We start from the raw sequence: 13,588 nt of genomic DNA on the forward strand, positions 1-13,588 counted from the left end.
TTAAAATATAATGTATTTTATTATTACATATAATACTTCTTCGTTCAAACTGTTATTAATGGTTATAGTTGTACCACACTGATATGGCTTTTGCTTTGAACTAATGCCATATTTTACTATTTTCTCATTTTTGGTAATTGGTAGCTTTTGTCTCGAGTTTATGTCTTCTTATTAAATAAAAGATTTTTCAATTTTAAAAAATCATTTAATAATGGCTAATTTTACAATTAGGATAAAAATATAATTAATAAATATTGAGTGTTAAATTTATTATTATGTCAATTAAAAATAGTCACATTATTCTTCCGTCAGCCATTTATTGATTAGATGACCCAAAAAACACAATCCATAATAGTTAGGTGACCCAATTATAACTTTTTAAAGTTAGGTGATCAAAACAATAACTTACAAATAATTGAGTAACTAATGATATAATTTATCCAAATATTTATGTATAATTTTTAAATGTAACCTCAAAGCTCCAAGAATGAAAGAAAATATTTCTTTATCTATTATATATAAAAGTACCAACTCTAGAAGTATAAATAGTGATAGACATATTTGCCCTCGATAATTTTTACAATTAATTATCTAATCATGCATGCTTAATTAAAAAAACTATTAATAAAATATATATTACCTTTGATATTAAAGTCCTTATTAAACTAAATTACTTAATTGTTTAAAATATCAATAAAATATATTATCATTACTATTAACATTAAACTTTTTATTAAAGTGAAAATTCTTTTAGATTAGACTCTCATGAAGGCGAAAGGGAAAATAGTTTTACATGTTACTTTTAGATTAACATAGATTGCTCTACTATATGTTATATGGTATGAAGGAATAAGAGAAAGCATGTGTCAATGCCTAACAGTTCCATGATGCATGCAACAGGATCACTGAAATAGTTCGACATATATTTTTCAAGGATTTATTTTCCTATTTTCAATCAAATGGATCTTTTAATATGTATAGATCGAAGTCTTAGGAGCTAAGTAAATAGAGGTATGCCTAAAAAGTCTACATTCATTGAATGTGATAACCATATTAAAGATAATTTATTATTAGAATCTAAGAAATTGGTTACTGATTTTGTTGATAAAGCTAATCATAGATTACATAAATTAGTTGATTTCCACTAAAAGATTTTTATTTTTATTTTTTTAAAAATGGGTTACTTGAGAAATTTAATTGAGAGATTTAAAAAAGGAGAAATTTGAAAAAAAAAAAACCTCAGGCAAGAAATTTTTTCTTGAGTTTCAAGTGGATGGAATGAAGAAATGCTTCTTAAGTGGGGATGGGATTAGATCTCAAGTTGGTTTAAAAAGATGGAATCGTGATCGCATTTGAACTATATGAACTTCATATTTACTTGGATAATGGTGTGTGAGAATCCCCTTTAACACTTGGAATGCAATAACTTTTCAAAACATTGTTGATCTACAAGGAGAAGTAGTATCGATGAAAGAATCACTCATATGAATATGGTAAAATGACTATGATGATTTTAACTAATTAGTTAAGTCATATTAAGGAGGTTTTCATACTCAATCGCAGTGGTTATTAGTTCCCAATTAGAGTTTTAGAATGAGAAGATGTGTTGACATTAATTCATTATTTTTTTCTATAAAATGATTCCAAGTAACCCATATCTCCAGTGTCATTGGACATTGAATCAAGTGGCTTTATTAATTAGAGAAAGAAGCTAGAAAAGGTAAAAGAACAAATCCATGTTAGAGGTGAAGAGAATGAAAGAAAAGATGTAGCGTTTTTAATGAACCAGCTTTGGGGATTTTAAATGTGTAACATAACACTAAAGAAAAGGGAGCATATTATCAAGTGTGAACACATATGCATTGATAAAGAGTAGGCGTTGAGCATCAATATGGAGGCAACTATCAAGAAATAATGCTAATAAAAATGGTCAAAAAAGATGAAGTAGAGCTTAGTATACCAATATTGGAATTTGATAAATCATGGACTTTTTTAATTAATGTAAGCTTAAGTTCTTTGAGGGCCTAATCAACTAGTGAAGTAATTATTGAACCTTGAAGAATGAAAGTAGATATAATAACCTTTAAATTAATGAAGTGAACGGTGAAAGGTTAACTTAAAGAATGATTGAAGAGGATAAAAGTTAATAACTAAAAAGAAAGAAAGTGAAGACTCAATGTTCCTTAAGTGGGGATGAGATTAGATATCAAGTTGGTTTAAAAAGTTGGAATTACTATCGCATTAACTATATGAACTTCATATCTATTTGGATAGTGGTGTTGAGAATCCCTTTTAATATCTAGAATACGATAACTTTTCAAAACATTGTTGATCCATGGGGAAAGGTAGTATCGGTGGAAGAATCACTCATGGAATTTACGACTATGGTAAAATAACCTAGTATTTTAACTAATTAATTAAGTCATATAAGGAGGTTTCCATACTCAATCCCAAAGGTTATCAGTTCTCAATTAAAGTTTTAGAATTCAGAGATGTGTTGGCATTAGTTCACTATTTTTGTCTGTAAAATATTATAAGTAATCCATATCTCTAATGTCACTGAACAATGAATCAAGTGGCTTTTTTTATCGGAGAAAGAAGTTGGAAAAGGTAAAGGAACAAATCCATATCAAACATGAAGAGAATGAAAGAGAAGATGAGACATATTCAATGAACCAATTTTGGGGATTTTAAATGTCTAACATAACAATGAAGAAAAAGAGCATATTGTCGAGTGCAAACACATATGCATCAATAAAGAACAGACGTTGAATAATGCTAATAAAAATTGTCAAACGAAGATGAAGTAGAGTTTAATATACCAATAATGGATTTTGATATATCATGAGCTTCTTTGATTAATGTAAGCTCAAATTTATTGAGGGTCCTAATAAATTTTGGAGAATGAAAGTAAATAGAATAACTCTTAAATTAATAAAGTAGACAGTGAGAGGTTGATCTAAAGAATAATTAAAGAGGATAAAAGTTCGGAAATGAAGACTCTTAAAGATATCAAGGATGCACTTTAGTCAAAAGTGAGTAAAAAAATTAAGAAAGAAAAGAAACATTAAAAGGAGGACAGAGGTGCAAACACGGCTTAATAAAAGTGAAAAATACACGAATGAATATCTTATCATAGGAGAATTTTCCACAAAAACTTCAAGTAAACATGGAGGGTCGACAAGCTCATCGAATTATTAACAAATTGTGATGATAAGGTTAATAGGCAATGAATTGATTAACCTTGAGGTATATAATTAATATATAATAATATTTAATTAATTTGTAACAGAGTTTACTTTCTAAAAAGAGTAAAAGAGTATATACATTGTGACAATTATGACGCATCAATTATATTTATAATTCATTTAATAATTTTATACTCAAATTTTTATTATTTTAATTATTATGAATTTATATCTTTATATAATTAAGTGATTTTTACACATTATTATTTATAATTAATTATTTTAGTTAGTCAATAACTTATGAATGAATCTTATATATCATAAAAATCAATCAAATTATTATTTTTGCATGTGTCATTATTATTTGTAAAAAATTATTTTAAACTTATGATCAATTAATTATTTGAATGTAAAATATATTTAAACCTAGAAATGTGAGCATTTTACTTTGACATAATGATAAATTAACCCTAATGTTTACCTCTTTTATCACTTTAGCCCTAGTTCTTTTTTCAACCCTTTGGCCCTTTCCTTCAAAATTTTATAAATTATATGAATTGTTTTATGTTATTATTTGACCAAATAAACATTTAAATATTTTAAATATTAATTATATTAAGTTTTTTTCTAATATCTATTATGTTTATTATTAACATATACACTATAATATCCTTCAAGTTGCACGTGAGTTAAAACTAATATATATATAAAGGTAAACTATACTCAAGGTCACCAACTATTAGTAAGTTTATATTTTGGTCACTAATTTTAAAAATTACAAATTAATCACTAAACTATTTGAAAGTTATCATCGAACTTATTGGGTATTAAGTTGCTAATGGATGTATGATGTGGTCATTAATTCAAAATTCATCATAGAGTAAACTACAGCTAGGGTCACTTAACTATTAGTAAGTTTACACTTTGATTACTCAATTTCAAAAAAGTTACAAGTTGGTCATTAAACTATTTAAAAGTTGTCATTTAAGTTATTGGTCATTAAATTGCTAATGGATGTTTGATGTGACCGTTAATTTACTATTCATCATAGGGCAAACTACAACCAAGGTCACTCAACTATTAGTAAGTTTATGCCTTGGTCACTCAATTTCAAAAACATTACAAGTTGGTCACTAAACTATTTAAAAGTTTTAGGGCTTTAGAAACCATATTCAAAGTTATATTCTAGTAATCTCACCACCATTCAACCTCTTCCAACAAATTAACACATTGAACCAGAGGAATTTCCCTCCTTTTCCAACTTTATGGTTTAATTTTCTTTAAAATGGCTTGAAACTCCATTGATTTATACCTGTAGCCCGAACAGAAAAGCTCTTCGATCTTTGTCCACTGTTTTCAAATGGCCGCTTGACTTCGATATGTTCTTCTATTCAACGAGACTTTCTCCTTGACATTTTGGATTAAACCTCCATCGCTTGAAACTTTCCAGCTAAACCCCAACTGAATCCAGTATGTTTGAGTATTTATGTATATATATTCTCTTTTATCTAGTTTTATTGTCATTTTTCTTCTGTAGGTCCTATTTGGACTCATTGAAAGAGGAGACTTCTTCCTTGTTTATTTGTTCTTTTTTTGTTTATTTTGATTGTGTTTGTAGTGATATTTGGTTGTTTGTTCAAGGATAAGGATATGTGAATAGGTTGATTGTGGATTTTCATAGATTATGTGTTAAATTAGCTTTATTTGATGAAATGTTTTGATATAACAAATAAAAATGTTTTTGAATAAATTTTGTTTTTCAGCAAAAAAATTATAAATTCAAAGCATAAAAATTATTTCAAGACTTCCAAACATCTTAGAAAATGTTTTGAACACTTAGAAAAATTTTGGACAAAATCCAGAAATTAAGTGACCAAAGTGTAAACTTGTAAAAACTTACTAATAGTTTAGTGACCAACTTATAACTTTTTAAAATTGAGTGACCAAATTGTAAATTTACCAATCACACAACTAATGTCCATTAGTAACTTAACGCCCAGTAACTTAAATGAAACTTTCAAATAGTCTAGTGACTACTTTATAACTTTTTAAAACTGAATAAACAAAATATAAATTTACTAATAGTTAAATGACTTTGGGCATAGTTTACTATTATTAACACTAAAATATTATTAACACTAGCAGAAAAGGGATTTGAGATTTTTAGAAGATCATTATATAAAAGGAATTTTCAATTCAGAGTACTTTACTATTTTAACTGCGGTGGTAGTAGAGTAAAACTTAGTATCATCTGAGAATAAAATTGAATGGTAGAAAGTGGAAACATAATGGCCCTATTTAGAAGAAAAGGAGTCCACTATAGAGACCGAAGGCCAAGTTGACAACATATGTCACTTGTTAAGGTAAGGAGACGTTACAATTTAGAAAAACGAGAAGTTGTAGAGAGATGACAAAGAGGAAGACCGAAGCAGACTCTAGGAAACAAGTGCAATGGCAGGTGGTGGTGATGGACACAATAAGGGGTTGAGAATGATGAGAATTATGGTGGTTGTTATGATTGCAGAAATAAAGTTGCAAAAAGAATTTTAGAGAGTTAAGTTTGCCAAAAGATCCAAAAAAGTCTTTAAATGGGACGTTCAAACCTCTACTTTATAGGCCTTGGAAAGGAAGTTATCTCAAAGAACGATTAGGAAACAAGTGACATATTTTATGGAATGTGGAGAGATATAAATTAATTCACAATGACATATTATGAATTATTGGGTAATGAGAATGAATGATATAGCTTTCATGTTACTTGTAACTCATTTTAACAAGCAGAGTACTACTTGCAAATTTAAGTGCAAGTGCATAGTTTGATCAACGAGGAGAGAGAAAGACAAAAAAAAGCACTTGTGCTCCAAAGAAGTTAAGTAGAATTCTTAATAATATCCTTATCTGAGCCTCCAAGTCATACTCTCCAAGACATCCTAATAGTAGAGCGAAATTCTGCCAACTTTCTTAAGCTTAGCCCTACAACCTTCTCAACATGGAGTGGTTCTACAAGGAACAACAGTTTCTAATATAGTCAACTCTCTCTATAATAATCTTATTTGTTTGCTTGTATTTTGCCTGTTATAAAGAAATGATCATTATACATCTATAACAACATGTTGTTATAAAGAGATAATCGTTGTATATTTACCATAGAATTCATATCATAAATTTTCATCAAATAAAAAAAGTGAGAATTATGTTCAAAAAGAAAAAAGTGAGAACCAAATAATAAAAATTAAAAGACATATAACAGTGCATGTATATTTTATTTTACGCTCTTTTACATAATTAATTATAAAGTTTATAAGTCTAACAAGTTTAATTAATCAATATGAGCTATCAAATTAAATTAATTAATTTATCACGATTTACTAATTTCAAGTAATTAATTTATAAGTTTATAATGTTCTAAATCCATAATAAAACTTAATAATTTCTTGAATTGAAATCTTTAATTTCACTAATAAAGATTATTTTCATTTAATAAGTATGATTAATAGATTTCTTCATGTAAAATTTAATTATTTTATTAAAATAATATTTAAATTAAGATCATTTTATTTAATAAATGATAATTAATAGACTTACTTATATTAAATATTACAATTTTACTTGAAATTTTAGACCATATGATATTATAAATAACTAAATTAATAATTTCATAACTATGGATGTTCTTATTATAAAGGAAAAACTATTACATAGAGTTAAAATAAAACATAAAAAAAACAATTCTTTTAAAAAAACCATAACCATTACAGTAAAATGTTGTTATAGTGAACAAATGTTATATGGAGAAGGTTGACTTGACGGTACTACTATTGACAGAAGTGTATCTACAACTTCATTCAAGTGAACCTTATCAAAATCAATTTAGATGTGTTCAATATAGAGTAGAGATCTCTAATCAGGGTCAAAAGTTTAAAGAAAATTACATACTAAAACTTATTTCATACTTAGTTTCCATTACAAGGTCAATGCCCCTCCCTGGTTAGTTCCTTTTTTCTTTTCTTTGCTACTTCCAAGTCAAAGTGCTTCAGAGAAACGCAACTCTGCTGGACCAGGACCCAAAATCCCCTTCTGCTCACTTATCTTCCCTAGTCCATGAGGTGGAGGTGGTGGAGCCGGAGTCGGAGCTGGAGCTGGAGCCGATGGTGGAGGTGGAGGTGGCTGCTCTGCTTGTCCATTCATCTCATCTTCTCCCCACCCAGCCCCTTCCCACTGGCTCTACAACAATTAACCAAATGCAGTAAATACACAATCAAGTGTATCCATGAATCTTATACTATGTTACTCGGACTAGGAGTTGATTGTCGAATGTCAATGTCTCATATTTTTGGAGGATAAACCTCGGTAGTGTTGTCTGTCATATATGTCTGTGTTGGACACAGATACTTCTAGGAAGCTGTAAAGTCGGATCAACATATTTCTTATGAGATGAAGCTTAGTCCCTACTCGGCTACTCCCTAATGATCTTATTTACAAACACGTCAAAAGAGAAAGTAAGATCCTTCCCTCCTTGATATAGAGAAATTATCGAATACAACAACTATTGTCAACGACCTATCATATATGGAACTTGAATGAGAATTCTAAGGGGCCCTCGGGAAAAGAAAAAAATGTATCCTGATCTAATATGTTAATGTCAGAAATACTTGCCTCATCATTGTCATAACTACTGTCTGGCAATAATGGGGTTGTAAGTGGGGGGACAACATCTGGATCAGGTTTTTGAAATATAAATGTTGTATAGAGACCTGCAGGAGGAAACCAGCAGCAAAAAATATTAGATCCTGAATACGAAATGCCAAAGCAACAAGAGAGGTAACAAAGCAATCACCTAAAACATCGTAAGATCGAGGAAGAAGTCGCCCTCGTGGATCAAGAAGATTTGGACCAGCATTCATCATCATGCCTGCAAACAGTGATCTGTGAAAGAAATGACATTAATAGTTAAGAAGAACATCATAATTAAAGAACTGATGGAGGCCCAGTGAAGCATTCATTGAACTCAGTGGAAAAGTTTTGAATAGAGATTTCGCCTACTTGTTATCATCGTAAAATTCAGTTAAGTTTTGAATCTCCACATATTCAAGACCAGCTTCTCTAGCCAACCTGAGTAGCACAGCGGATTAGATGTTGATTACTGGATTGCATACATGTCAAGTACAAGGGATTAACATATTTATACAATTAAACAAAAGAAGGTAAAAGTTTATTAATGATATAAGCTAACCCTCCCATGTGGAAGGTTAGTCAATGAAAAAAAAAATCGAAGTTCACCTTCCCATGCAAGCTTCCAGAGTTGTAGACTAAAAGAGGCATACCAGGAAGTAGTATGGTAAGTTTAAGGTACAACCAATAGAGGACAACCAACCTGATTAAACTTGGAAAATGAACCAAGCAATGGGTCTCAGCAGCGACATCACTCGAGAATTTCAACTGGTATTTCTTTCCAAACAACGGAAACCTGGATTCAATAGAATGAAGCAAAATGTTTCAATTAAATAACCTAAATATGATACATTTAAAAAAAAATTAGAAGCATCTAAAATTCATACATACTTCTCTTCCTCAATTTCAAAGGTGATCATGTAATTCTCAGACCGAATGCAATTGGGAACGATGTTGGGCTTCATGCTGCTACTTCTGTTGTGGTATGCTTCAACATTCTTCTGGTACTTTGCCCTGTACATACACAATAACAAAATTCTTATGCTTTGCTCCAAATGGAACCTTCATTAAAGCAATATCTCACATGGAAAATATGGAAATGATCACAAGGTGACAAAGGGCAACCATGCACCAAAAGATAGGTGTAACTTTTAGAACTAGTAGCATAACTGAAAGAAATAAAATAAAATAAAAATCATCCAAAAAGATAGAGCCTTCATCAATAGGATATTGACCAACGTTGGTCAAAATAAAAGACAACTATGATCTAAATGATGCAGCACAGCTGATGGTCCCCTGACTTAAATGGCCAAAATTGAAACCAGAACTTCTCCATAAATAAGGCTGAAGTGAGAAGCTTAGTTCTAGGTGAATCCAAATGTTCTACAATTACTGGAAGCTAGAAATTTTAGATCTCAATCTAAATCGCATCAGCACATCAGACACTAATGTAGATTCTACTTGCTCTTATATTAAGCTGGTAAAAAAGTATATGGATCCCAACAATGAGCTTGCAAATTACGTGTGTGTACCCCATGCGCAAGTGCAAGGAGAGAGCAGAGCATGCCGAAATATTAAAGGTCAAGTGTCATACAACTCATTTTTATCGGAACATTAAGTGTTCTAACATCAACGGATTGTTGAAAATTGGGACTCTCAATCCTATAAAAGTTGAATTTCTAGTCTGCACATGATTAAGTTTGTTGATAATTGGGACTCTCAATCCTATAAAAGTTGAATTTCTAGTCTGCACATGATTAAGTTTGTTGATCGGGACATATTAAATAATCAACTTGATAATAACAAGAATTTTCCAACTAGAGAGAAACTAAAGCACACTAAAATGTTTACACAATCACCAAATCCCAGAAACAGGTGCAGCAGTAACCAGAAGAAAAAAAAGGAAAATACACAAATCCAGAAACAGCGGTATTTGCCAATCACTATTTCATACCATATGGTAGATGAGTCAGGAGTAATACCAAAAAAATAACCCCCTGGTTTCAACAAAAATGACACATTACTTAGAAGTCTCCTTGCTTTGTCTTCAGTTTCAAATCCTAACTGCAAATAGATGAATAGAAATGCACTTCAGATTTATCGTATTTGTTCACATGACAAATCAAAACCCAATGTTTACAACTTAAACTACACAAAATACCTGCAAATGCTGCAAGCAACAGACAAGATCAGCCTGAATGTCCTTCTCTTGCAACAGGGTTTCCAAATTATCCTGTCAAATGAATGTGCAGTCAAGGGCAGGAGAAGAGAAAAGAATTGAACAGATTCAACCTTTTTAAAAGTTAAAGGCTAAACTGCCACTTTTACCAGAATATTACAACATTAGATAAGACTGGGCAGCTTTTTTTTCTCTCTTTTCAACAAATAAATAACTTAGAGAACATTTTTATGACATCCAGAAACAAAAAATAGACACTAACTCCGTATACAGCACTGATAACATCATTCAAAGATCAAAAACATAAATCAAAATGGTTTCAGCATTTACCACAAAGTAACGAATGGCTCAAGTCCTCTACTATAAACTACCAAAAAAAAACCATTTCCATCTTTACCGACAAAATGCATATACTTGTGCTATAAGGTGAGGAAGAATGCATCCTCAGCAAAATTCGTACTAATATTACTGAAACAGACACTCAGGGTGAAGAGGAAAAAAAAGGCAAGAATAAGTATACATTCTTAAACAGACCTAAAAGAAAATCAAAGAAATTTCGTCCAGTTTCTAAGGAAAAAGAAAGCATAGCTCCACATCTACATGTTCATACACACATGGAAAGACATCAGCAAATTGACCATATGGGGTGTAGTAAAAGAAGCTCACGGTGCAAGGATCAGCCTCAAAGAACTCAGAAGTGAAGCTTTTGCGCTGACTCTCCCATGCTTCCCTCACTTCATTTATCCCAGATGACACAACATCTGCAATTAACATCCATTTTTAACATTTACTGTCAGTCACATATAATCACAAGAATAATAACCAACCTATTATGACCTTAACCCTTGGTTTCAATTTCCAGTGCAAGATTACCAATGACTTACTAGGGACAAGAAAATCACTCATCACATTAATGATTTCATCATCAAAATAAGCAATTCAAACCCATTTTAACAATTATCATTAACCATCAATACACACATAACCACAAGTTGAGAACTATGAACCTATATATTGAACAGTTGGCACTTCCACTTTACATTAGAAAAAGCAAAAATAAAATAGAAAAACTACCAACCAACCAAACCAAAAGAACCCTAAATTAATAATCGAAAATGTTACGCTTAAATGGGTACTTGTGTTTACTACAATATTGCATGTACTTGAAATTTACTTAATATAAATAAAGTAATGAGGTGAAGGTGTTCGTGAAAGTTCCATACCAATTCCAACATAATGACTGATTTGAGCTCCATCCCATTTCTCTGCATCAGCTCCGCCGCCGCAGTACAAGTCGCAGACCTTCAATATTTACAAAAAGGAGTTAAAATATGAAAAATAAAATATACCCGTTTGAAAATAGGAAGTAAGGAAGTGAGAGAGGTGAAAGAGAGAGACGGTGGCATATGGATGGACAAAGATTTTGATGAGGGCGGTTTTAGCGAACTCGTAGAGTTTATGGTGAATCGACTCGGCTCTGGCTACTGGTACTGGATACCCACTCATTTCTTCCTCTGCTTTCTTCTTTTTCCTTTTTCATGTACCCACTTCAGTCAAATGGATTGTGTCTTGCCTGGCTAAAAACGAGACGAAAAAGCAATGTCGATATATCGACTCCAATAAAGGAATTAGTTTGGTTTTAGAGTGAACTGTTAGAATAGGAGCTTGAACAGTCAACCGATTGTGGGTTTGAATAGGTGCCCAGCCAAATTCACCGTCCACCCAAACTATTTTAAAACCGGTTTTATATTTTTTAGCCCAAAATATTTTCCTATTTTTATTTTTTAAAGTTTATCTTTTTATTTTTATTTTTATTTTTGAATACTTTAATTCAACTATTAAACTAACCATTCAGTCACTCATTTTTTTTGGTGACATTCTTATTTTAGTCACTTAATTTCTATGTTAATTTCTTCCCTCATTAGATTAAATTTTAGTTATTTTACTCTTAAATTATATTTGGTCACCAAGTTTCACATGATTTTCTTTTAATTGGTATAATAATAAATATTTTACGCATGCTATCAATTCAGTCTAAATTTTAAAAAATTTAATAAATTTAACACTTAAGATTTACATATTCTATTAATTTTATTAAATTCTAAAATAATTTATCATTTTAAATATCCAAAATTATTATATTATTATAATTATTAAATTTCCTTATCCCACGTTGTTGTTAGCCAATATCACTTACTCTAGTTAACTTGTCCTATAACTAGAGGTAATCATGAGTCGAATCGAACTAGGTTTCAACATAATTTTAAGCTCATTTTCTAAGCTCGGATCCAATTTTTAAAATTTTTATATTATTATATAAAAATAAATTTAAAAATATAATATATGAAATACATTAAAAACATTAAAACAAATATTTCCTAATAAATTAAAAATAAATTAAAAATATTTAATATTTATTTTTAGATAACATTAAGATAGGTGCAACTTAGCAAACAAATGCCTCTAAAATAGTAGTAAAATTAAAAATAAAATAAGAGTTATACAATATCCAAATAATAACAACAAAATAGTAATAATATAATAACGAAATGACCAGCAAAACAGTGACAAAACAACAACAAAATAGTGGAAACAGTAGCAGGGTTATTTTTTGCAAGGGCTGAATTGGACCAAAAAAGCTTACTAGAGACCTAGCCCATTTAGAAAACGAACCTCTTTTTTTGCCTAAACTCATTTTTGAGACATATATATTTACTCAAACCCTCCAACTTTTCAGGCCGAGCCATGATCAGGTTTACCTATAATCCACCTACACTAGCTACCCCAAACACTTGCATCATTCGAATCCCACCTAACGACTTTGATTCTATAGAAGAATATCACGTCAACCTACCATTTGGTATACATTTCCATATAATCAATTGCACAAATATGATTATATACGAAAGAAGTTATCTTTTTGCCTAATCTAAGACATTCTTCACACTTCTTTTGTTGCCAATTTCTTCTAGAATAAGATCTAGACAATGAGCAAAACCTGCAGCCCAACATAAATGCTTTTTTTTACATCAACATATGACCGCTAGCTTTGATAATTGCTTTGTTGTATGCATCAACATGAACATATTCATCACCAATTTCATCCATCATTGTCCATTAAGAAAAATAATACTCAACATTGCAAGAGCTAACACTGCTAGCATCAATGAATTTTTTTTTTAAATAGTATCTCTAAGGCTATAAATCAAAAAATTATTTATGTGTTGATTAGTAGCTCATTTCCACCCATGAAACATACTTGTCACCACTCTTTCTTCCCATATTGGTTTAAAGCTATCTACTTATTCTTTTTTTTTTTTCTTTTACTCCTCTTTCAAATACACTTTTGTGACCTCATAAGTTGAAGGGCCCAGAATTGATTTTCCCACTTCTGTGGCAACTTGAAGTACATGTTGCAAAAATGGTAATTCCACTATTCTCTTGCAAGCAAAGCTTTATGCATAATCAACTTCGGCATTACTTTTCCTTAGCTTTTGCATTTTTCAAAAAGCATGTATGAAGCTTTGATTGCTTTGAACTTTTTTCTTTT

At 30.5% G+C, this 13,588-nt stretch overlaps 1 protein-coding gene across 1 annotated transcript; it reads right to left on the reverse strand.

The window, feature by feature from the left end:
* Positions 1-6,917: 6,917 nt before the first annotated feature.
* LOC108487143 (mRNA cap guanine-N7 methyltransferase 2) lies at positions 6,918-11,760 on the reverse strand. The gene is made up of 11 exons (XM_017791396.2): positions 11,437-11,760; positions 11,262-11,340; positions 10,705-10,799; positions 10,021-10,092; positions 9,814-9,923; positions 8,751-8,873; positions 8,563-8,655; positions 8,232-8,300; positions 8,026-8,114; positions 7,845-7,942; positions 6,918-7,412 (listed from the first exon to the last, which is right to left on the reverse strand). Exons 1-11 carry the CDS (start codon positions 11,542-11,544, stop codon positions 7,212-7,214), a joined length of 1,137 nt encoding a protein of 378 aa, XP_017646885.1. The 5' UTR covers positions 11,545-11,760; the 3' UTR covers positions 6,918-7,211.
* Between the last annotated feature and the right edge of the window lie 1,828 nt (positions 11,761-13,588).

This window comes from Gossypium arboreum, chromosome 10 (assembly GCF_025698485.1).
Source record: "Gossypium arboreum isolate Shixiya-1 chromosome 10, ASM2569848v2, whole genome shotgun sequence".
Classification (NCBI taxonomy): Eukaryota; Viridiplantae; Streptophyta; class Magnoliopsida; order Malvales; family Malvaceae; genus Gossypium; species Gossypium arboreum.